Raw genomic sequence first — 22581 nt, 5'->3', positions numbered from 1 at the left:
AGTAGTTTCTTTTATTATTTTTTTTGTTTTTTAATATAAAAAACATGAGGACAGGTGGAGACGGGCACATGCAAGGAATGGCAGAACCCCACCGTGTCCTCAGGCCTCTGCCCCTGTCTGCTGGAGGGTGGACAAGCAGGTCAGTGGAGCAGCCTGTGGATCCCTAACCTGGGGCCTGCCTGAGGCTCCAGCTCACCCTCCTCCCTCAGGCTCCCTGCCCTGAGCCAGCAGGCAGTGAGCAGCTGCGTGGCTACGCAGAACAGCAGGTGGCAGGCATTTGCCTACTGACCTCCAGCCAGCAGTCAGACCCCTGTGCCCTCTTCCTGGGTCCACTGGACTGTGCTAGGACCATGGCAGCCAATGAGCACCATCTCCAGGCTGTGGGGATCCCAGGGCAAGGTCCGGCCCCCTGATCCTGGAGGGGGCTCCCCCGTACTAGTAGCCTCTGCCTGGCTCACAGGTGCTGGGGTCCCAGTCCTGGCTCCTTCCTCAGAAGGAGGGGGTGAGGCTGGGGTGCTGGGCTCAGAGCACAGGTCTCCAGAGCCAGGGGGCTCAGAGTCTGAGGTGGAGGTCCATAAAGCCGTGGCTCGAGGCCAAGGGGAGCTCTGGGATGCTGGGGGCCCCCAGGGCCAGGGTGCCATGAGGGGAGGAGGGTGCCCTGGATGAGGGTGAGGCCAGGTCCCACTCAAAACAGAACCTGCTTGGGGTTGCAGGCAGTAGGAGGATGCCCCAGTGTCCACACGCAAGGGCTGTAGGGGTCCAGAGTCAGTGGCTGGGCACGGCCCCTCTCCTGGTCCCCGGGGACACTGGCCTTCTCCTTGGGATACCAGGATGAGCTGCACAGCCTGGCGAAGTGACTGCAATCCTTCTCGCATCTGCAGCACCTGTTCGGACAGCTCCATCACCTTGGGGGTAGGGGAGAGGTCACAAGGTGAGGGGGCCAGCCCTCCTGGCAGGGCCTGGTCTTCCCTCCCTGCTCCCATCTCATCCACCCACCGCCTGGCGCAGCTTGTCCAGTGTGTCTGTGCTCCTTGCCTCACTGGGCCCCAAGGGAACGGTGAGCAGGCCGCTCTCTGTGGAAAGGATGGGATTATCAGCCAGAGCTGCTGAAAGACAAGACAGTTTAGGATCCAGGCCTGGCTCACACAGCTCCCTTCTGGCCTTGGTCAAGCTGCTAAATTTTGCCTGAGCTGTCAGCAGCATAGACACCTCTCCCAGCAGCCCTGAGTAACACTGTCTACTGTCACCCTGCAGGAAGTTAGCTGTCCGCTCTTGGGGCAGGATGAGGGAGAGTCTGGGCCATGGTGCTCCCTCAAGGCTGCTGAGGAGCCAAGGCTACTTGAGTCCTGAGCTTGTCTGCCTGCATTGCCCTAGTGCTGAGGTCACAGGCAAGTGCCACCATGTTCCTGAGTGTAGCACCATCCTCTAACTTACACACCCCGTTTTATAGACAGGAACCTGACCAAAGATGCTGAGCTTACGCTGTTAGAAAACTGGCAGGAGCTGGCGTGGTGGCGCACTCAGGGAGGCAGAGGCAGGTGCATCACTATGAGTTTGAGGCCAGCCTGGTCTACAAATCGAGTTCAGGATCTGTTACACAGAGAAACCCTGCCTCGAAAAAAAAAACCAAACCAAACAAACAAAAAGCAAGCTGGCAGGGCGAGTGAGTATCCTAGCCTCATGCCAGCCATCACTGGCAGCCTGTGAGGGCTTTCAGGCAGGATGCCCCACAGTGGCTTAGGTACCACAATGCTTGGGGTGTATGAGCCAATGGGGTGCCCACCAACATTCCCTGTCCCAGCATTCAATACCTGGTCCCGGGGAGGGGCTGCTGCTACATTCTGGGGCAGGTTGACCCACTCGGAAAGAGAACTTGTGCTGGTCAGAGCCGCAGCCATCCTCAATGCCATCTACGACCCTGTGGACCAACAAATCAACAGGTAGGACGACAAATCAGACAACAGGCAGCCACCACTGTGTCAGGAGAGGGGACATGTCGTTGCAGTGTTCACACATGTCGGCTGCAGAAGCTCAGAGTAAGCCAGGGGACTTGGGCATTCCAAGAACTAGCACATGGTCCCTTGTCCTGGGAGCTTGTTTTAGCAGAAGTACATTGGAGTATCATGAAACAGCAGGAGATTACGGTGTGCTACCTGCTGACGGGGCAGAGGGATCACAGGAAACAGGGGAGGCAGGCTTGGACCATGAAGGCTAGAAGGCTGGGGCTGGAGAGACGCCTCTGAAGTCAACAGCCTGTTTTGCTCTTGCATAGCTTCAGTTCCAGGGGACCCAATGCCCTCTTCTTTGGGTACCTACACTCATATGCACAGTCCTCTGCCTCACACCCAGTTAAAAATAAAATCTTTTTTTTTTTTTTGGTTGGGGGGGGCATTCGAGACAGGGTTTCTCTGTATAACCGCTCTGGCTGTCCTGGAACTTGCTCTGCAGACCAGGTTGGCCTTAAACTCACGGAGACTCACCTGTCTCCCAAGGGCTGGGATTAAAGGCGTGCGTCACCACCGCCCAGCCTAAAATAAAATCTTTTATTTATTTAGGTTTCTTGAGACAGGGGTTTCTCTGTGTAGCCTTGGCTGTCCTGGAGTTACTTTGTAGACCAGGCTGGCCTCTGCCTTCCAGGTGCTGGGATTAAAGGCATGTGCCATCACACCCGGCTCTTTTTTTTTTTTTTTTTTTTTTTTTTAAATAAAAATACGAAGCCAGGCATGGTGCACACCTGTAAACCCAGCACTCAGACAGAGGCAGGAGGATTACAAGGTGGAAGTTAACCTGGGTAACATGGACTCAAAACTAAAAATGGGTAACATTCAGAGTGGGGTGTGCCTAGCTGTTGCCTCTGTCCTCCTACCACAATCCTGTCATGAAGCCCAGAGCCTGCTCACCTGGGGCTCAGGTCTGGGGGTACATTCCATGGCATGGGGTGCAGCCGCAGCCCATCTAGGGTCCGTGGATGAGCAGAAGGACCAGCCTCGGGCTTCAAAACCCCCGTCCTACTGGGCCGCCCTCTGCCACCCAGCCGTGGCCTGGGTGCAGTTCGACGTGGGGACAGAAGTTTTGCGGCCGAGGAGGATGAGGTACAGCCAGGTGACAGCAGGGGACTGGAGGGCTCGTCCGCGGGGGCTGGTGAGACTGTGGGTCCCTGCTCCCCGTCTGTCTCCTTCTCCTCCAGGGTTGACATGAGGGTGTTGTCACCACTCAGGGAGCTGGTGTCCACCTGGGGACAGAGGGAAACAGGTTCAACATGGACAGCCACTGCTCCCCTCCTCTCTACTCCCCTACCAAGGCACAGGAGGCATGGATCTAGAAAGAGGAAAACACCGTCGGAAGAAACCCGCTGCACTGCTGCCATGATGAAATACCCCCCAAAGTCCACCCAAGTGTGGATACAACACCCCCCGCCCTCTACTTGGTCCTTCAGACTAACGGGGCTATCACTGTGCAACAGCAATAATCCTGGAGACCCCAAGGTATCTGTGGTGGCTCAAATGAGAAATGCCCCCCAGGCTCGGGCACTTGAACAGTTGGTGTCCAGTTGATGACACCTTTTGGTGAGGCTTAGGAGGTGCGGTTGTGCTGCATGAAGGTAGGGCGGCTTTGAGAGGGAAAAAAGTGTGCCATTTCGCATCACTTCCTGCCCCCGCTGCCATGCCTGCTGCCTTGTCTCCCCACCGTGACACCATGACAGCCTTATCGTTCCTCCTCCTCCTCCTTCTTCTTTTTGTTTTTTGTTTTTCAAGACAGGGTTTCTCTGTGTAGCCTTGGCTGTCCTGGACTCACTTTGTAGACCAGGCTGGCCTTGAACTCACAGCGATCCGCCTGCCTCTGCCTCCCGAGTGCTGGGATTAAAGGTGTGCGCCACCACGCCCGGCTCGGATTTATTTATTTTTTCAACTGGGACAGGTTCCTTTATTATGCAGCTCTGGCTGTCCTGGAACTCACTACATAGACCAGGCTAGCATTGATGTCACAGAGAGTCACCTGCCTCTGCCTTTCCAAGTCCTGGGATTAAAGGAGCATGCCACCAGGCCCTAAAACGCAGGGATACAAAAGGGCTGAGTGTGGACTCCTGCCCTGAGGTGGAGGTGGGGGCTTTCACACAAGCCCACACTTCCCTCTTAGCTCCCCCAACTTTTTTCACTTCATGGGCTCCCCTGGCACCCCAGCCTCGCCATGCACACGTGCAGCAGCAGCAGTATCCTCACCTCTGCAGAGACTCCCCCAGCTCCCAAGTTGTAGCTGAGCTCCCCTCGGAGGCCACGGCTAAAGCGTGGGGCAAACTCGGGGTACAGCGCGAGGCTCTCGTGCAGCCCAGCCAGCTGCAGACACTGTAGGACGCAGTATGTCAGCCCCTTCACGTCGGCATTGGCCTTTACCACTTGCTCCCGCTGGGGCAGCTCGCAGCCGATCAGGTCACCCTTCCCTGGGGAGAGGAAGCCAAGGTTAGCAAGCTACTGGGCTGTAGGCTGAGCAGGTAGCCCGTCCTGGCTGTGGTGTGATCCCTAGGCCTCAGTGGGTCACACCCACACTTGAGGCGAGGATGAACAGTGGGGCCCAGGCTCTCAAGCGCCTCCAAGGGCAAACCACAGCATCTAGGTAGGATGGCATCCGTTCCTGTATTTTGAAGACAGGCTGTTAATTAGAGTCCCCTGGGGAAATTAAACCAATCAGACTTCCAGGCCCCAGCCTGACCTTTATCTGATATTCTCAAAGGCCCACAGGTAGTTTGAGTGCAGCTTGTCTGAGGACCTGAATTTGGTAGTAGCAGTTTAGTGCTCTGTGTGGCATGGCAAAAAAAAAAAAAAAAAAAAAAAAAGCTGGAGTGCCGGGCATGGTGGCGCCCAGCACTTGGGAGGCAGAGGCTGGCAGATTGCTGTGAGTTCGAGGCCAGCCTGGTCTACAAAGCCAGTCCAGGGCAGAGAAATCCTGCTGGTGGTGGTAGGGGGGAGTCAGGTGGCTATGCTGCCACTGTCCTGAAGTGCAGAGGCAAGCGCCTTGATCTCACCACAGTGGCCTTCAAAGGGTTTTCCAAGACTAGACTGAGACTGCTACCTGGATGACAGCAACTATAAAATGATATAGGTGGATCTCTGTGAGTTCAAGGCCAGCCTGGTCTACAAATCAAATCCAGGACAGCCAAGGCTACACAGAGAAACCCTATCTTGAAAAAGCCAAAAATGAAAAATAAAAAAGAATCACACCTGAGGCCTGTGCCCTGGTGGAGAGGTCCGAGAGGGTCAGTGGTGATGAGCTAACCAGAGACCTTCACTGTCTGCCTCTCCTTTGATCCGCTGATCCCCAGCAGGGATTGGCTACCTGGCAAAGGCAGTCTGGCCCCTACCAGACCAGCCACGAGATAAGAAAGATTAGAAAGGGTGGTCAAGGCCTTAAGGACCAAGACAGGTGGCTGCTGTCAACACACATGGATTCCAGAGGCCTCTAAATGTTGGTGGAGTTTTGCTCAAACTTGAAGGCAGAATGTGCCTCATCTGTTCTTGTGGTAAAGCTTCCTGGATCCTCTGAGAGCTGTTTGGGTTACAAAGGGATTTCCTAAAAAAAAGTTTTGTTTTGTGTCACCTAGAATAAAATAGGTATAATTTAGTCCTCACACAAAGGAGACACACAAAGGAGAAACAAGACTATGGGCAGAGCCAACGGCGACCGGGGACCTGCCACTGGCACCTGGGCTGTGGCTTCCAGGCTCAGCTCTCCCAGTTTCCGACCTCCCTTGGGACACTTAGCTGAATCAGTTCACAAACAGACTGGGGCCAGAATCACTACTGTCGGCTACGGGGCCAGACTCAGCTTGCCAGGAGCCAGCTGGATACACCTGAATGCCCAGCTAAGGAGGCAGGTGGGAGGCTGGGAGGAAAGCAAAGCAGAAAACCAGGTCACAGCTGGGCACATGTACTCCCGGCTAAAAGAGGAGACGGCAAGCTCAGGGCCAGAGCGGGCTCCATAGCAAACACAGAACAAAGCACTCAGTCCACACGCAGGGTCCGAGCTAGGCACTCACGAGGGCATCAGCGCTACCAAGTGGCCAGCTGCACAATCCTGCTCTGGGCACCTCTCTCATTTCCCCAGCTCCCCTCGCTTCCTCAAGGGTTACCAGCCACACTTGGGTGGCATAACCCCATCTTCCTCCCTTATGTTTTTATTTTATGTTTCCCTTCTGCCTTTTGAAACAGGGTTTCATCTGTCTCGGCTTCCAGCTCACTATGAAGTCCAGGATAACCTTGAATTTGATTCTCCTGCCTCCACCTCCCAAGTGCTGGGATTATAGGCAGGTGCCACCACACCTGGCTTAATGTAAGCCTGGGACGGAAGCCAGAGTCTTGTGCTTGCTGGGCAAACACTGCACCAGCTAAGCTTCACCCCAAACCCTTGCCCGTCAGCCTGCCTTCCTCCTCCCTCCCTTCTTGCTCCACCCCCTTCTCTTCCTCACCCACACCCCCTCCTTTGGATGGTCTTGCTATGTCTCCCAGGCTGGCTTAGAACTCTTGCTGCAGTGTTCCACCTGGCTTGGGCTCCAAGCATGCGCCATGATACAAGGCCATAACTCCCATTTTCTCAGCTCTGGTATACATTATATTTAAGCTCAGAAGATGCTGTCATGAAAGGTGAAAAAAAAAAAGTGCTTTTACAGTCTGTCACCTTGCTCAGGCTCTGAGCCCCCGGCGACATTTTTTTTTTCCATCAAATGCTGTTGGAGGGCCCTCCTCCTCAGGGGAGTGAGAATGAATACCCAGTAGCTTCTGGGGTGTCCAGCAACACACCACCACCTTCTTTCTGTGTTCTTCTCTGTCCTCGTCTCCATTGTGGCCTATACCTTCTGGGGTTCTAGCTGTCCCCACAGCAGGGACTTGGCTGTGACCTGGCCGTGACCTCTCCTCTACCTGGTATATGAGCCCCCCTGGATTATCCAGGCTGGTCTCGGGTCCTTGCCCCCCAGGATTACCAGCAAGAGCCTCCCACGGCTGCATAGCTCAGCCCCTTTACAGGCTTATATTGCGCGCAGACCTGTGCTTCCCAGTGCACGTGCTGGCCTGGTGCCTGTGTGCACACCTGTTTCCCTTTTGTGCTCACCACTCTCCCAAGGCACCTGGCTATACCATGTCTACCGGCCAACGCCTAGCATAGCAGCTTTTCTGAGCTCAGTTCCCTTCTGTGTGAGAGAAACAATAGTGGCTTCTGTGATGCTTCCTATGACCTTCAAGAAGAGTCTCGATGTAGAAGGGCCAGGCAGACAGCCCCATGAGACCCCGTGCTTAGCCCTGTCCCCTCTATAGTGCTGACCTTTGCCAAAGGAAGAGTGTGCCTTTTAGCTGAGTGAGTCTCTGTCACTTGAAGCCTGAGCTCTGCTGTCCCCCATCCGGGCTTTGGACCAGCTGTGACCTGCCCTCCTAGAGCACTGCCCTCTGCACACTGCTTCTCCACCCTCCTAAAGCCTGACCCCTCATGGCCTCATCCTAGGACCAGCCTCAGGGCTGCCATCCCCTCCTGTGTTGCCACCTTGTGGTCGCTGGCTCATCTCTGTTCCCTACTCCACCCGTTTCTCCCCTCAGCAGTTTTGTGCGCATCCCACTCCTCTGGTTTTTCTTTGGAACAGCCATGAATTCCCCAGACACATGAATCCCCCCAGCACCCGTTCTCCCGTCATACAGACCTAGGATGGCAAGCACGGTGCCGCCTTTGAGGACCTCCATGGAACCTGAGCAGACAAAGTAGAGGGCCTGCAGAGCATCGCCCTGGTGAATGAGGTACTCGCCAGGTGTGCAGAAGGCGGGCCTCAGGGCCAGGGACAGTGCCCGAAGGCAGCCACGGCTCGCTGCCTCGAACAGTGGCAGCTGCAGGACCTCCTTGTGCAGGTGCATGGCGATGTCTGCACGAAGCTCATCCGGGAGGCTCTGCAGGAGCTGCAAGCAGGCAGCAGGCCAGAGTTAAGGTGGCAGAGGAGGAGGCCCCTCCCAACCAGCTCCTGGCCTCTATCTCCAACCTCAGAAACAAAAGAGGAAACAGAAGGAGGCCTGAGCCGCCTTCCTGTACAGCGTTAAGGTGCACAGGGTCAGTGGAAGAAACTCTTTGCAGCCCCCTCCCAGCCCTTCCTCCTCCCGCCCTCAAACCCTGATATCAGCGAGCCTAGCGCGCACAGACCCAGCTAGGGCTCTCTGCTCTGTCTCACGTATGGGTGCTGCCCCTGCAGAAGAGCCCAGGAAAACCAAACTTCCGCATTTCTCGCCCACCCACACCTCCAACCCTTGATCCTTGAGACCGAGCGCAAAAGCCTCAAGGAAGTAAAAGTCTAGAAGGAGCGGCCCTAGAGGCCAGCACACCTCGGTGGTGTCGATGCCATTGTTCACAGCCCACGTGGCCTGGAAGTACTCGAGCATGCGCTGTTTGAGGGGCTTGGGGATGCGGTGGATGCGGATGTAGTCCCGCAGGTCGCGAGTGCGGCTGTGGTACAGGAAGCGGCGAGCGTACATGCGTTGGATGATGGCCGTCACGTTGCCAAACACCACTGCGTGCATCAGGGCTGGCAAGGGTAAAAGGAAGGGTCACCTGCAGGCCCGGCCAGGACTAAGGTCGTGCTAGCCATCCTGTCCTCCGCTCCCTGCCTATCCTCACGTTCCTAGGCAGGGCGCACGGGCATCTCCCTGAGCCCCCGCTGGTGGACCACCAAAGGTAGAATCTAAAAATCTCTCGTTGTAGGGACCCTGAGAGAGGTGGGTGTGGAGGGCCTCGCAAAAGCATGGCCCAGCCTCACCTCCGATAAGCATGGTGCAGATGGAGAAGATCTTCTCGGTGTCGGTGTTGGCGGACACATTGCCGAAGCCCACACTGGTGAGGCTGCTGAGTGCGAAGTACAGGGAGGTGATGTAAGCGCTGCGTAGGGACGGGCCGCCCAGAAGCTCCAGCCCGGTCCCGTTGGCTTCACTGCTGCTGCCGCTGCCGCCGCCGCCGCCGCCGCCGCCGCCGCCGCCGCCGCTGCTGCAGTTTTCCCTCTGTCTAGAGCTGTTCCCTCCATCTGGACTCCGGCTCACCAGGTAGTAGGGGGTCTCCAGCCTGCGCGCCAGCTCCTGCAGCCAGCCTGGGAAGGGTGAGGGAGGACTGAGAGGGCATAACCGTTCTGCTCCGGGGATACAGGTGTAGTAGCTGGCACCCCTAAAAGTGAGGGGCATGCAATGCAGGCCCACCCCTGTGGCTTCTGCTAGCACATCTTTTCTTTTTCAGGCAAGGTTTCTCTGTGTAGCCTTTGCTGTCCTGGGCTCACTTTGTAGACCAGGCTGGCCTCAAACTCACAGGGATCCGCCTGCCTCTGCCTCCCGAGTGCTGGGATTAAAGGCTCTGCTGGCATATCTTTACTTAGCCCTTCCACTCTCAGCAAGACAGCACAGGAGAAAGGCTGTTAAGCTCCACTGCCTATTGGTGCCACTGCTAGAGCAAGGAGACTCATACCCTCTCCAAGGCTGCTTGTCCATCTCACAGAATGCATCCAACAGATGGTGGGTGGCCAGGCAAAGAGGTTGGGGGTAGAGGTGGCAAATGGCTGCATTTAGTCTTAGCCTGGTCCCCAAGCTTGGGTGGCTGAGGCCACTTCTACTGTCCTGTCCACTCACTCTATTTTTTTCCTTTGTCCAAGCCCATCTGCTCCTAATAGCCCGGCCCATCCAGCCATACCCTGTCCCTCAACCTCACACATGCTGTCACTAACATGCCCACATGGGTGTGTGCACATATGCCACTGAGGTGCCACATATGCGCCACACGGTGGGGAAGGCAAGGGCACACATGCAAACACTCCACAGATGCTCAGCCACAACCATGGCCACATGCACTGCAAAGGCCTGCATATTCTTGGAAGACTAGTGACCAAGGTTACTGGACGCTGACACATAGATGGGGTGAGGACACATCTTGAACACAGACCGATCTGTATATCCTTGCACACTCACACGGGCACGTGCACTCACACCCATATACCCTCCCAAACAGACTTCCTGGCACACACATGGCCGGGATGGAACATTGGATGGTGGCTGAACTTACCCAGTCTTCTCTGGACAACAGAGAAGACGGGGGTGGGGGGCAAGTTTACAGGGTCAACAGACAGACCCTGTGCCACACTCCCGCAACGTTTTGTTTGCACATGAGGACCTCATACTTCCCCTCTCATTTTCGTCTACCCCCTCAGTAGATGAATGCACACAGCGCTCCAGCAGAGGGGGCAGAGGTCAGACTGTAAGATAGGAGCTACGCTAGAGAGGAGCCCCAGGAGGTGGGGGTGGGGGTGGGTCCAACAGCTTCCCAGGAGAGGAGATAGGTGTGCTTAGCCTTAAAAGATACGGAGAGCATCGTTTTGTTTGTTTTGTGTTTTTTGAGACAGGGTCTCTCTGTGTAACCTTGACTGTCCTGGACTCTCTTTGTAGACCAGGCTGGCCTCGAACTCACAGCGATCCACCTGCCTCCATGCCCTGGCTCAGGAGGGTATTTTTTAAGCCAGCTAGCCTCCCTCCCTTTCTCCCTCCCTCCCTTCTGTGTGTGCACATGTCACGGTGTACATGTGAAGATAAGAGGGTAATTTGTGGAAGTCGCTTCTCTCCTTCCACCACGCGGGCCCTGGGGAGCAAACCTGGGTTTCCCAGGCTCGGCAGCAAGTGCTTTTACTCGGTAAGCCGTCTCTTGTGGACTCAAGACCAAGGGTGTCTGCATCTGTTGCAGAGAATGTGTTATGCCTGAGAAGTTGATGCCTCAGGGCCACTTGGAGCTGAGCTGGGGACAGGGTCAGGGCGGCAGCTGACCCTAGAGCTGCCTCACTATAGACTACCCCTGGGAAGGGCGCATGCCAAGGAGCTGGCAATTCTGGGGTATCGGTGTTTCCACATGCCGAGCAGCCAAGGGCATCTTCTGGGCACATCCCTGTCTCTATGCCCCTGGCAAGGAGAAGCCACAAAAGCCTCATCATCTCTTGGGGGAACTGAACTGATCAGAGCAGGTTCAAAAAATGACCAGTGACCCAACTGCGGTCCCTGGACACGAGAGGCCACCTGAGCAGCTGGAAACTCAACAAATGTCAGTTTCTGAGACGCTAACAGGGGGCTTTAAGGGTGGAAGGAAGGTGTGTTCAGTTTTGGGATAATTAAATGGGAAAAGTGAACATTGTAATGTCCTTATGGTGACATCACTGGGCTGGTGAAGGGAACCAACTCGAGGAGGAAGGAGGGGGTGCAAACCTGTCTGGAGTCTCTGGGACTCAGCAAGAGTGTGGCTGGCAGAGCCAGGGGCTATATAGCCTTACTGAGTTTCAGCCCCAGAAAAATCACCACAGCCTTGTGGGTGATGTGGAGAGGTGAGGGTGGCAATGCTCAGCAAGAGTTAAGATGGAGTGAGTGGGTGGTGAGTGCAAGGAGGAACCGAAGCAACGGAGTTGAGATGCAGGAAGGGAGATGCTGGGATAAAGAGGCTGCTTTTAGGCTCAGGGAGCACGTGGCTCTCGGGCGTCACGGTGGCAGAGATACGAAACAGAGATGCCTAGAGTGGGGCAGTGGCCTGGAGAACCCGTGGGGACAAGCTTCAAAGGAGGTGGCATTAAAGGAGACCCTGAGGCCAGCGAGCCCTTGCCCTGGGGTCAGTCCACAGCTAGACAGGAGCTTGGGTCATGTGACCAAGGTCACGGGAGGACACTAGGGGAGACTGAGACTCTCCAGGCAGCCACCAGGCTGTCTCCACACGGTAGTGGCCATCGCACACATGCATGTCCTTCCCCTGACACCTCTCCATCCTGCCACCTGCCACCCCTTCTTTGGCGGCACGCATGCAACCCTTCCCCTCAGCCTGCGGTACCTATCTCCGGCAGCTCGGATTCGCTGCTCTCTATCTCCTGTTGGCCGATGTAGAACCAGATGCAGGCCACCCAGTGGGCTAGCAGGGCGAACACCACCATGAGCAAGGTGAGCACGACAGCGCTGTACTGTGAGTACCGGTCCAGTCTCGGCAGCAGGCGCAGGAGGCGCAGCAGGCGCACGGTCTTCAGCAGGTGCGCCCCAACGTACTAAGGTCGAGGAAGGGAGGTCACCCCGGGCCAGCTCTCGCCCTGCCCGTATCAGCCCAAAGCTCACCACCCAGCCCAGCCATACTGACCACGTTGACCTTGAAGGCATGTAGTAGGTCAAAGGGCAGTGCTGCTATGACATCCAGCAGGAACCAGGTGGTGACGTAGTGGAGGCAAATGGACTTTGGGGCAAATACCACCTGGCCTGACTTGGACACAAATGTGGTACGGAAATTCAACACAATATCTGTGTGGAAAATAAGGCAGTCAGCAATAGGGCAGGATACAGCTCCACACCTACCTGCTCAGTGCTTGATCCTGCCCCAGGCCCTACACGTCCATGGCCTGACTAAGCTGTAACTCTCGTATGCACCACACACTGCTATACCCATTTCCCAGAGGGAGAAACTGAGGTTTGCCGAGGTTATTCTAGGCTCAGGGCTCTAGGACACTTCGTCTTTGGGATCTAGGCTTGATTTAAAGACCCCTGGGTGACAAACCAGCCGAGGGCAAGGGCGACACTTGTGGGGGCATTGGAAACCGTGCAAAGGATTGAGCCAACCCTACAGAGCCCAAGGGGCCTGGGCCTGAGTGGGGCAGGAGGCGTGGACTACACATACCGAGGATGAAGAGAACCTCTACGGCCAGGTCACAGACACTAGGCGGGCCGCGGGCAGCACTGGGCTCCCGGGCTGTGCTCACGCACACGCTGTACGGCACAGTGACAGCCACATAGAGTGTGGCAAGCAAGATGAAGCCATCCCAGGTGGCTCTCAGAGCCCCACAGTGCAGCAGGATAAAGGGTGACTTCCGGATGGCGGCGACTTTATATTCAGGCAAATTTGGCTTCTCTCCAAACACTCCCTGGGGGGGGGGGCGGGTCCAGGTAGAGAAGAAAGGACATGGGCAGAGGCTCAATCAGGAGAGAGTCTACGAGGGTATTCACTTTCCTTCTCTCCCTGTCCTCTCAACATGGCCCTGACATGGGCTAGATTTACAGAGCAGAGGGCTGAGGGCTGGGAGGAGCCAGGGATTTAGCAGAGACCAAGCAGTTGCTCAGTAGTAGGGCCAGGATTGAACCCAGGCCCACGGCCTGGCCAAGACTTTCTTTTAGACCTCCGCTGGATCAGACAGACATGGTGTAGTTCCTCACTAGGTCCCACCCACGGAGGGCTGGTGGGACCCAGGTGGCTTTGGGACATTCTCTCTAAGGTGGTTCGGCTTCCCCTCCCAGATCTCCTCAGCGTGCCCTGCCCTGCCTCCAACTCGAACCCGCACCCAGGCGCTCGACCCACCTTATTGAGCCTGTGCTTGCCCTTGGGTTGCTTCTGCAAGTGGCCGGACAGGTGGTAGAGCACGGCCCTGCTCCGCCTCCTGTTAGCGTTAAAGCCTTTGGCTCCTGCCCGGCCATATCGACGCCTGCCGCCACCTGCGGGGGGTGGGGGGTGGGGAGAAAAGAGGGGCTTGTGGCGGTAAGCTCTAGGATCCTATAGGACACTGTAGGACATTAGTAGCTAGTCTGTGGGATGATGTGGCTCAGTGACCCTTTTGTCTCTGCAGAATCTCTACTCAGCCATATTCCTCACTCCACCGGGTCACTTGTCAATCAGAGCTACACTGTCCTAGGGGTAAATACTTAAGATACTAGGTCTGGATCCAGCCAGACAGGAAAAGAAATCAGAGGAGAAAGGCCTGGGAGAGGAAATCTCCAAGAGGGTCTCGAGACGCGGAGCTGGATTGCCGTCAGCAGAGCTGACCTAGAACTGAGCGAGGGTGGAGCAGTGGGATGGACTGTACTCCCCACACTTCCAGGCAGCAGTGAAACCGTGGACCAGTGTCTAGTGACGGCTCCGTGACCCGGAAGACCCGGCCCAGCCCTTGCAAGGGCCCTGTGCACCCCATCAGGCATGCTGGGCGGAGAGGAGTCAGGTGAGTATGTGCTTGGCGGTATTAGTCAGTGGGGAAAGAGGGACTTCCTAGGCACACGTGGAGTTCACTGGCTCAGTAACCTTGGTTTGACAACTTTGTTTCAACTAGCCTATCCCGACAAGATTCCCTCCCCAGGACTAAACCCAGAGAAGCCCAGGCCTCTCTGTCGGAGTGGAGCTCAGTGAACACAAGAAGGCTTGGGGGCCTATAACCCAGACTGGGTGTCACAGCCCCACCTGAGCCTGAGGGAGCCAAGGCCCACGCTTCTGTGGCTAAATCGATGCGGCACAGCACCCACCTCTCTCCTTCCACTTGTCAGGGCCTCCTCGGTTCTTGGTGTCGCTGATGTCCTTGTGAGAGACCAGAAAGAGGGCCACCTCCCCCTTCTCATTTTTTATAGGTATCACATCCAGGAGACACCAGAATGGAAGCCCTAGGCAAAGAGACAGTCTTGGCTGCCTGCCATCCTTGCCCCCTCCCCCAAGGTAACTACAGTCAGTCCCTGGGAAGAAGCTAACAGAAACAGAGCTTCCTGGGGAGAGAGCGGCAGTATGGGTTCACTTAGGACAAGGTTTGGGAGAGGGGGCAAAGGGAGCAGGTATGACAGTCAGACAGACAGACAGACAGACAGACACACTGAGATGGCCAGACCGGAAGTGAATGGAAGCAGGAGGAAGAAACCCAGGAGGTAGGGACAGACAGGGAAAGGGCCAGAAGGGTGGATGGGTACTTGGGGGGAGAGTGACAGTGAACAGGCAGCTGCCCTGGCCAGCGTGGTGCCCCTGGTGCCACGGCGGGTGCCTTACCGCTCTTGCGGTACAGGATCAGTTCAGCCTTGAACTCTTTGTGATCATCCAGGGCCTTGCGGATCTGCTGGCGGACCAGCTCGCTGGTGTCTGGCCCATAGAGGAAGGAGCAGGCGCAGCCCCGCTGCATGACCTCAGCCCTGGAGAAACCCGTGAGGTCACAGAAGCCATCAGAGCAGTAGACCACAGGGAACAGCCCCGCCACCTGGGCGTTGCCCAGCACGAAGTTACTGTCTGCAACAGAACACCTCTTAGAGAGAGAGCACACACGACACACACACACACACACACACACACACACACACACACACACACACACACACGAGGGCCACCTTCACCTGCCAGCCCTGCTGTTCGGAATACCCGGGGAAACCCACCCCGGGACACGCTGTGTGTGCGCTGGCCAAGACCTGTTTCTGCATGAGACTTAGCATCTGTGCACCAGCGTCCTCAAGGGCTGGACGTGGTGTATGAGTGTATTTGAGGATCAGAGCATGTCAATGCAGACTGTCGAAGGAACGCAGTCCCGCGTGGGCGGGCACTGCGTTGAGGAGAGGGAGTCCCGCGTGTACTCTGAATAAGGGGGGGGGCTGGGGATTTCCAAAAGACTGCACCACCATCTCTGGGGCTCACCCCCTGCATCTGGCAGGCTGACCCATGAACTGGGTAACTAGGTTGGCCGCGTGGCTCCTCCCGTGGAGACCCACTTGGTCTGGGAAGCAGGCCACAGTTCCTCCTCTGCCCTGTCCGTACCATCACTGCATGCCCTGGCTCGGGAACTCTTCAACGCAATCAAGAACGGGGGTGTATGGATACTGGTTGAATAACAACCTGGAGCCAAGCATGTATGGGGGGGGGGGAGATGAGGGCTGCTGAGTCAGCAGGCTTCAAGCCCAAAGCAGATGGAGAAGCCTGAGGTGGGGGGGAGAAGAGGGGGGTGCTCAGTGGAGAGCTCCTTCAGGTTGTCTACAACAGGAGGGAGAAAGCTTGTCAGAACCGGGAAGCCCCACTGGGAGTGAGAGGGGGAGGGACCCTGTTTTCATGACTTCTGTGTTCAGAGGCTGAGGAACCAAACTTCCCCCAGTCCGGATGGGAGTCCCCAGGCTCATCTTCGGGGCTGGGTGGGCATTCCAAGCGATGGGTTTAGGCTGTGCGATGAGCTTGCACGCACCGTTCCCTGCTGAATCCCGCCTACTCTGCCTTCTTCTGCAAATCTTCTTTCTAAATCTGGCTTTTGAGCCCTCTGCGCTGTCCACCAGCACTGGTTCCGCGCTTCACCCGACTCAGCCTTTGCAACAGCGCCCAGCTCTGAGGACGGGATAGGTCAGATTGACTCGTCCCTGGCCCCGCACCTAGGGACATCCCCTAGCAATGTTGACCCTGAAAACCTCCGGGGAACCTTCAGTGACTGAAAGGAGAGGATCGCCCTAGCTTCAGTAGGGGTGACGAAGGGGGTAGGCCGGTGGGCGCCAAGCAGCAGGTGGCAGTTCGGACAGTGGACTACTCCCCGGAAGCTAGAGACTAGGGCCTGACTCACGCGTCCCGTCGAAGCGCGTGGCGATGGTGTCCAGGAAGGTGTTCTGCGGCGCCAGGAGCCCCCGCATGGCCGGCATCTTAGGCAGCGGTGGCCGCCCGCCCCATCCCTCCGGGGCGCGGGGACTCAGCGCCGGGGGAGGGCGCCTGGCTCGGCCGCCCTCCGCCGGGCCCCGCGCCCCCTAGAGTAGCCGTCGAGGGGCTATGCCCGGCCCAGGCTGGCAGGCCCCACCAGCTGCCGGCGCGCGAGGGGGCGTCCGCGCCGTCGGGGCTGGGCGCATGGCGCGCGCGCGACCCCTCGCCGCCCACGGATTCCGGGCTGCAGGCCCCGCGGCCACCGCGCTCTCTCTCTCTGCACCTTTCGTCCTCCCGCGGCTCCCGTTTCTGCTGGCGGGGTGGCTCCCGCTCGGGCTCGGCTCGGCGCCGGGTCCCCACAGCTCCCTCCGTCTGTCGGGGAGAAGCGGCAGCCTACCTCCCGCACCGCCGCCTGCACCGGGGTAACCATGGAGACGGGGCACACCCAGTCAGGGCCGCCTCCTTAAAGAGACAGGCCTCCTGCGGAGGGATCCCCCTCCCCTAGGGACCTCGGTGGGGGCAGGGAAAGCTGCCGCCCCCTAGCGCTGCCAAGCTCCCTGCGGCGAGAACCCTGGCCCGTTGGTTTTAGACTGACAGTCTCCGGCACAGCCTGGGGTTTCACTTATCCTCCAGAGGGACCAGAGGAGGGCTTGGGGGCGTGTGGGATGTAGCTGTGTTTCGGAACGGGAAAAATGTCTCGAGAAAGGGAACTGGCGACCAGGCGGCGGGGAAGGTCCAGTAGTTGGAGGTTTGGGCCCCCTTGGGGAGCTCTTACTGCGCACAGTACTCCGAAAAGGCGGGGTTCGAACCCGGGTTCAGCCAAGCTTTTCCCTCGATTCAACTTGAACCCCTAAAAAGTGCAGGCAGGAGCTGAGGAAACCCGAAGGTGGGGAGCCCCAGGAGTGACGTCCACAGGCCTTGGGAGAGACCTGGGAGCGCAGAGGGCGCACGGGGTAGGTGGAACCCAAGTCCTCCGTCTCTCCCTTCGCTTCCCTCACGTTTCCGTCGCCGCTCGAGGGTCAGAGACTCCTGTGCGCGCTCGTCTAGGCCCTGCTTCGGTCTCAGAGCTCGGTTCTCCCCGGAGCCCGCACCTCCAGCGAGGGGGCGGAGAGCAGGGGCGGACGGCAGTCTCCAGTCCCCGCGCGCTGCCACCGTCCCCGCGGCCTCTCCTGCCAGCGCCGCTCCTCCTCCCTCCTACGATTTGCCAGTGAGCGCGGCAGCCGCCCGCGCCCAGAGGAGCCGCCGGGGCCAAAACTACAATTTGCTCTCCAATGGGTGAAGCTGGAGCTCAGCACTGCTCCCCTGGAGGAGACACACCCACTGCCACCAGCGTCGGAAAGAGGAGTGTACCCTGCTCCAACTACCCGTCAGCAGCCAGCAAAGCCTAAGCTCAAGGCACCTGTATTTAAATGAGCAGGCCCTTTAGGAAGAAAGGGAGGAGACGGTCCCCTCCCCCTCGGTGGGCTGCTTCCTGGAATCCAGCACCCAGGAGCCGAGGCCAGCCTAAAAGGTCCGCAAGTCATGCCCCCTCCCCTGGCCCCCGACTCCTGATGGGCCAGGGCTAAAGAATAACTTTTCCAGTCCTTGCTTCTTTCTTTCCAGGTGGGCTAGTCAGCATTCTTTTTTCTTTCTTTCTTTCTTTCTTTCTTTCTTTTTTTTTTTAATTTAAATTTTATTTTAGCTCACTTTAAGCCACAGTGAGACTGTGGTTGAAAGCACCCACCCTCTGGGGTAGCTAGGTTTAAGTACCGCTCTGCCACTTGCTGTCCGCGAGTTTGTTTGCTTGTTTTGTTGTTGTTGTTTGTTTTTTGTTTTTGTTTTTGTTTTTAAAGGCAACTTAGTAACGTGCTTGTGACTCAGTTCTCTTTATCTATGGAAGAGAAATGACACCAACCACCTCTGGGGGTTCTGAAGGAGAAATAATGGGCCATGTATACTCAAAACAGTATGTGGTTGATTTATTGTCTGATTTTTGAGTCTCAGAGGAATCTTGAGAAGTGGCCAGGGTAATCATTTCATAAAGGGGGAAGGGAAAGGAAGGAAGGAAGGAAGGAAGGAAGGAAGGAAGGAAGGAACGTGGAAGAAAAGAGAGAGGGAAGTGGGGAAGGAGGAGGACAAAGCCAGGGTTCCATTCCCTTTTCTTTTTCTTTTTCAAGACAGGGTTTCTCTGTGTAGCCTTGGCTGTCCTGGACTCACTTTTGTAGACCAGGCTGGCCCAGAACTCATAGTGATCCACCTGCCTCTGCCTCTCAAGTGCTGGGATTAAAGGCGTGCACCATCACCGCCCGGCCTCGTGGTTCCATTCCTGACAGTCTCCCCCAGAATCCAGTACCTGCCTCCAGTGCAGCTGAGGCCCACAGCACTGGTCACCAAGTCAGGTCCAACTGGTACAAGTCATTCCTATGAGGAGGCCAAAGGGCGGAATGGGCATCCCAAGAGCTTGCGTTGACTGAGGCAAGCACTGTGCTCGGGCTTTACTCAGACGCCCCTGTTAATCCTAACATTTAGAAGCTGTTCCTGTTTCCAACTGCCTATATGCAGGTGAAAACACTGAACCAATGAGGTGACAGACACACAGCTTATATTAGCACCAGGCCTGTGCCGCTGTGTTGGTAAGCCTGGGTATGTACTGGTCAGAGATCCCCCTGCCTCTGCCTCGCAAGTGCTGGGATTCAAGGTGTGCGCCACCATGCCCAGTGTTGTGACTATTGGGAAGGATGTTTGCACGTCTCATTCATCTATGTACATGTAAGGAGTGGCGGGTCTTTCCCTATAGTCTGTCTTGTTTGAACCATTCCTTGGGACGTGTTCCCAGCTACAGCAGCCTCTCAGATCTGCTTGGCTCAGGATCGGTTACCTTGGCTTTTAGTTATTGACTCCCCGCCAGGCTTCTTCCACCATCCCTACAATACAGGATGCACTGAAGGGACAGGGAGCTGCGGTCAGGAGCTGGTGAGGAGGTTGAGGTGTTGGAAATGGAACAGAGCACCAGGCCACTGCGCTGTTTCCTCAGTGAAATCTTTCTCCCTTCTTTTCCCTAACCCTGAACTTATTCTGGGCCCTGCTTGGAAGGTTTGGGGGGAGGGGCTAAAGCTGAGGGGGAGCCCTACTCAGAGACAGCTCAAAACCTTTGTCAACAAGAAGAAACTCAGGAGGCTGCATTTTGGAGCTGCCGTGGGAGGCCCGTGGGAGTGTTATCTACAAAAAGGAACAAGGAGAGAGAGAGCAGAGCAGAGCAAAGAAAAAACTGTTCAACGCACAAAAGATGGAGCAAGCCCCCCTCCCCCACCAAGCCCCAGAGTGCAGGCGGAGTCAGACATTGTGTGCAGGGGGTGGTAACAGGTGGCTGTCGAGGAGGAACGTGGCCCAGGGCTCCTCCTCTCTGCCCACTCTCTTCAACCTCTTTCAGGAGGTCCCTGGGATGGATAGATCCTGGTTTACCAATGCAGCCGTGGGCACTGTTCTTGCTCCTGAGGTGGGACAGTGGGAAGAGTAAGGGTTCCAACTCTAGTTGGACCTGGGGTGTGGTGCAGGGTCCCTTCCTTTGTAACATGATCCTTATGAAGACTGTTTGTTGTAAGGGAGGGGAGGTAACTAAGTTGCTTTGCAAGTGGAATCTCTGCTTTCCACCCCCAGTACCACATCACATAATACTGGATATGGTGGACCCATATAACCCCAGTAGGAGGACCAAAAAGCTCAAAATGACCCTCTCAAATGTTGAGAATTTGAGGCCAGCCTGGGCTACGTTGAGACCATGTGTCAGGTGGTGCTGAGACCAAGGACACGGACTCAGGGGAAGGCCCCACATCCCACCGCACCAACACGGGAAGTCCTTGAGACCGCAGGTCTTAGCCAGGCTTTGGCTGATTTTAGAGCATTCCTTCTCTTAACCGGAGGGGGAGGGGCTTAGCTAGAGGGGAAGCCAAGTTAGTTTTCAACAAAGACTCCTAGAAGGTATATGATATAGAGGAACCTAATTCAGATCAGTGACTACGCAATTGAACGCAGGGTTTGGCCAAGCTGATAGCAGTTCGCGCCTGCCATGCCTCCAGAGTGAGAACACAGACTGCCCCGCAAAGACAGCCCTGGGTAAGGCCTTGACTTGTAGCCCATCTCCCCAAATTCTGTGCTGTGCATCAGCCAAAAGGTCTGTTTAAAGTCTGGTTAGAGAGAAAGCCTAAGTCGGGTTAAAGCTGAAGAGACACAGAAGGAGACCTGAGGTTTGCTTGAGGCGTCGGGAGTGGGCGGCACTTGTTCCTGCTGTTTTGACGGCAGCGAAGGGGCGGGTGGGCAGAGCCGCTGCACTGACGATGGTGGGTGAGTGTCCTCATCCAGAGCATCTTCGGGTAGGCTTTCCTCCTCATCATGAAGTTCCCTCATCACCCTTGTGGAAATAACATTCCTTGACTTTCCCGTGGGGAGTTAGACCTGAGAGTCACTCCTGCAGGCTCTGGGGGCTGTTCCCTGGCCGCCCCACTCACACAGCCCTGAAGGCTGGGCCAAAGCCCACCCTACTGTAGGGGGGAATGTGATGTTCCTGATTTCCTTTTGATTAAGCAAGACTGAAGGCAGGGAAGCCTGTCAGAGGCTTTTTAGGAAGGCAAGGGGTGGGGGCTGGGGGTGGGGGTTGGGGGACAGAAGCCAAAGATCAGTAAGCGGGCATTCAGTTTGTCATAGGCCAACTGAGGCCCCAGGGTGCTGTTCAGCAGCACCTGCTCCGAGGGCAGCTACCAAGCTATGACACAGAGTAAGAAACAAGTTCAGACTCTCCACTCAAGCCTCCTGGCTGCCAGGCAGGGTTTTGCTGGTTGGGGGGAAAGGTGACGCCATTCTCTTGTCTTCAGAGCTCGGTGGGATGCCTGGGACACAGGAGGTATCCAATGTGCCAAGCTTTGTATTTTACAGCCCACTCCCCAGAACACCGGCATCATTAGCTCCCTGAACTCTCTGACTGAAGGGTAACAGAACAGTGGCCTCCCAGCAGGCCCTGCGTTAGATAGCACACAGCTACAGACAGCAGTCCTCACCGAGGGGCAGCTTCCTCTTCCCCTTACATAGTCACAAGACTGTGTCCTCGCCCCAAAACACCCACAGGTGTAGCCCCGGTGAGACCCAGTGCTTCACCTGCGAGCCTTCTGTGTGTCTCAGCTGTCTCCCACCCTCCTCTCTACCACTGAGCCTCAACTCCAGCCCCTGAACCAACCAGCTTATCAGCTACATGGGAATCTGGGACTGAGGCTGTGTGTGTGCGTGCGCGCGCGAGCACACACATACATGTGGAGGCCAGAGGTCAACCTCAAGTGCTACTCCCTAGCTTCCTTGTTTGTTATAGATGGTTATGAGCCACCATTTGGTTGCTGGGAATTGAACTCAGGACCTCTGGAAGAGCGGCCAGTGCTCTTAACGCTGAGCCATCTCTCCAGCGGCCCCCCCCCTCACTTCCTTGGTTTTTGAGACAAGGTCTCTCACTGGCCTGGAACTTGCCAAGTAGGGGAGGCTGGCCAGCGAACCTCTGGGGTCCCCCTACATGTTTGCCTCAACTCTCTCACACCTGGCTATGGGTTCTGGGGATTAAACCCAGGTCTTTATTCTTGCAAGGTAAGCACTTCACTGACTGAGCTGCCACTGAGAGCATTTGCTTTGTTTAAAGAAAAGCCCCAACAATGCAGACACAATGGAAAGCAGATCACTCTGGATTGCTGGTCCCTTCCCGGGAGGCAATGTGAGTACACTGCTCTACACAGCGCCTCTGCTAACACAGGGTCCCAGGCACCTCAAGCATGCCAAGATTTGTGAGTTCACCTACACATCCTTCTTCCTATGGCGACACAGTATCCACCGTATGAACTTGATGTTATGAGGCTGGCCAGTTCCTGGTGACGTTTTTCATGGTGTGTGTAGGTGGTTTGCTTTAATTTATAAGCATCGCTACAACAAACACTCAATGATACAGAAACCATTTCCCACTTCTGAGGACACATCTGTAGGACGAGTGACTAGAAATAGAATCATTTTGTTTTATTTTTTCCCCCAAGACAGGGTTTCTCTGTGCAGCCCCGGCCTCACTCTGTAGACCAGGCTGGCCTCGAACTCAGAGATATGCCTGCCTCTGCCTCCCAAGTGTTGGGGTTACAGGTGTGCGCCACCACCTCCAGCAATCATGTAGTTTTT

At 56.3% G+C, this 22581-nt stretch overlaps 1 protein-coding gene across 2 annotated transcripts; it reads right to left on the bottom strand.

Moving 5' to 3' along the window:
- Positions 1-16500, bottom strand: Kcnh3 (potassium voltage-gated channel subfamily H member 3). Of its 2 annotated transcripts, none has more exons than XM_051160318.1 (15): positions 16337-16500; positions 14800-15033; positions 14292-14426; positions 13360-13493; positions 12685-12928; positions 12154-12311; positions 11857-12064; positions 8780-9103; positions 8349-8548; positions 7682-7931; positions 4221-4438; positions 2901-3232; positions 1812-1918; positions 997-1073; positions 1-905 (listed from the first exon to the last, which is right to left on the bottom strand). In XM_051160318.1, exons 1-15 carry the CDS (start codon positions 16410-16412, stop codon positions 303-305), a joined length of 3300 nt encoding a protein of 1099 aa, XP_051016275.1. In that variant the 5' UTR covers positions 16413-16500; the 3' UTR covers positions 1-302. The 2 variants fall into 2 exon arrangements, with proteins under 2 accessions (XP_051016275.1, XP_051016276.1); XM_051160319.1 differs by having other exon boundaries at positions 14800-15029; positions 16337-16485.
- Positions 16501-22581: the final 6081 nt, after the last annotated feature.

This window comes from Acomys russatus, chromosome 17 (assembly GCF_903995435.1).
Source record: "Acomys russatus chromosome 17, mAcoRus1.1, whole genome shotgun sequence".
Lineage (NCBI taxonomy): Eukaryota > Metazoa > Chordata > Mammalia > Rodentia > Muridae > Acomys > Acomys russatus.
This window is presented reverse-complemented; position numbering and strand designations above follow the sequence as displayed.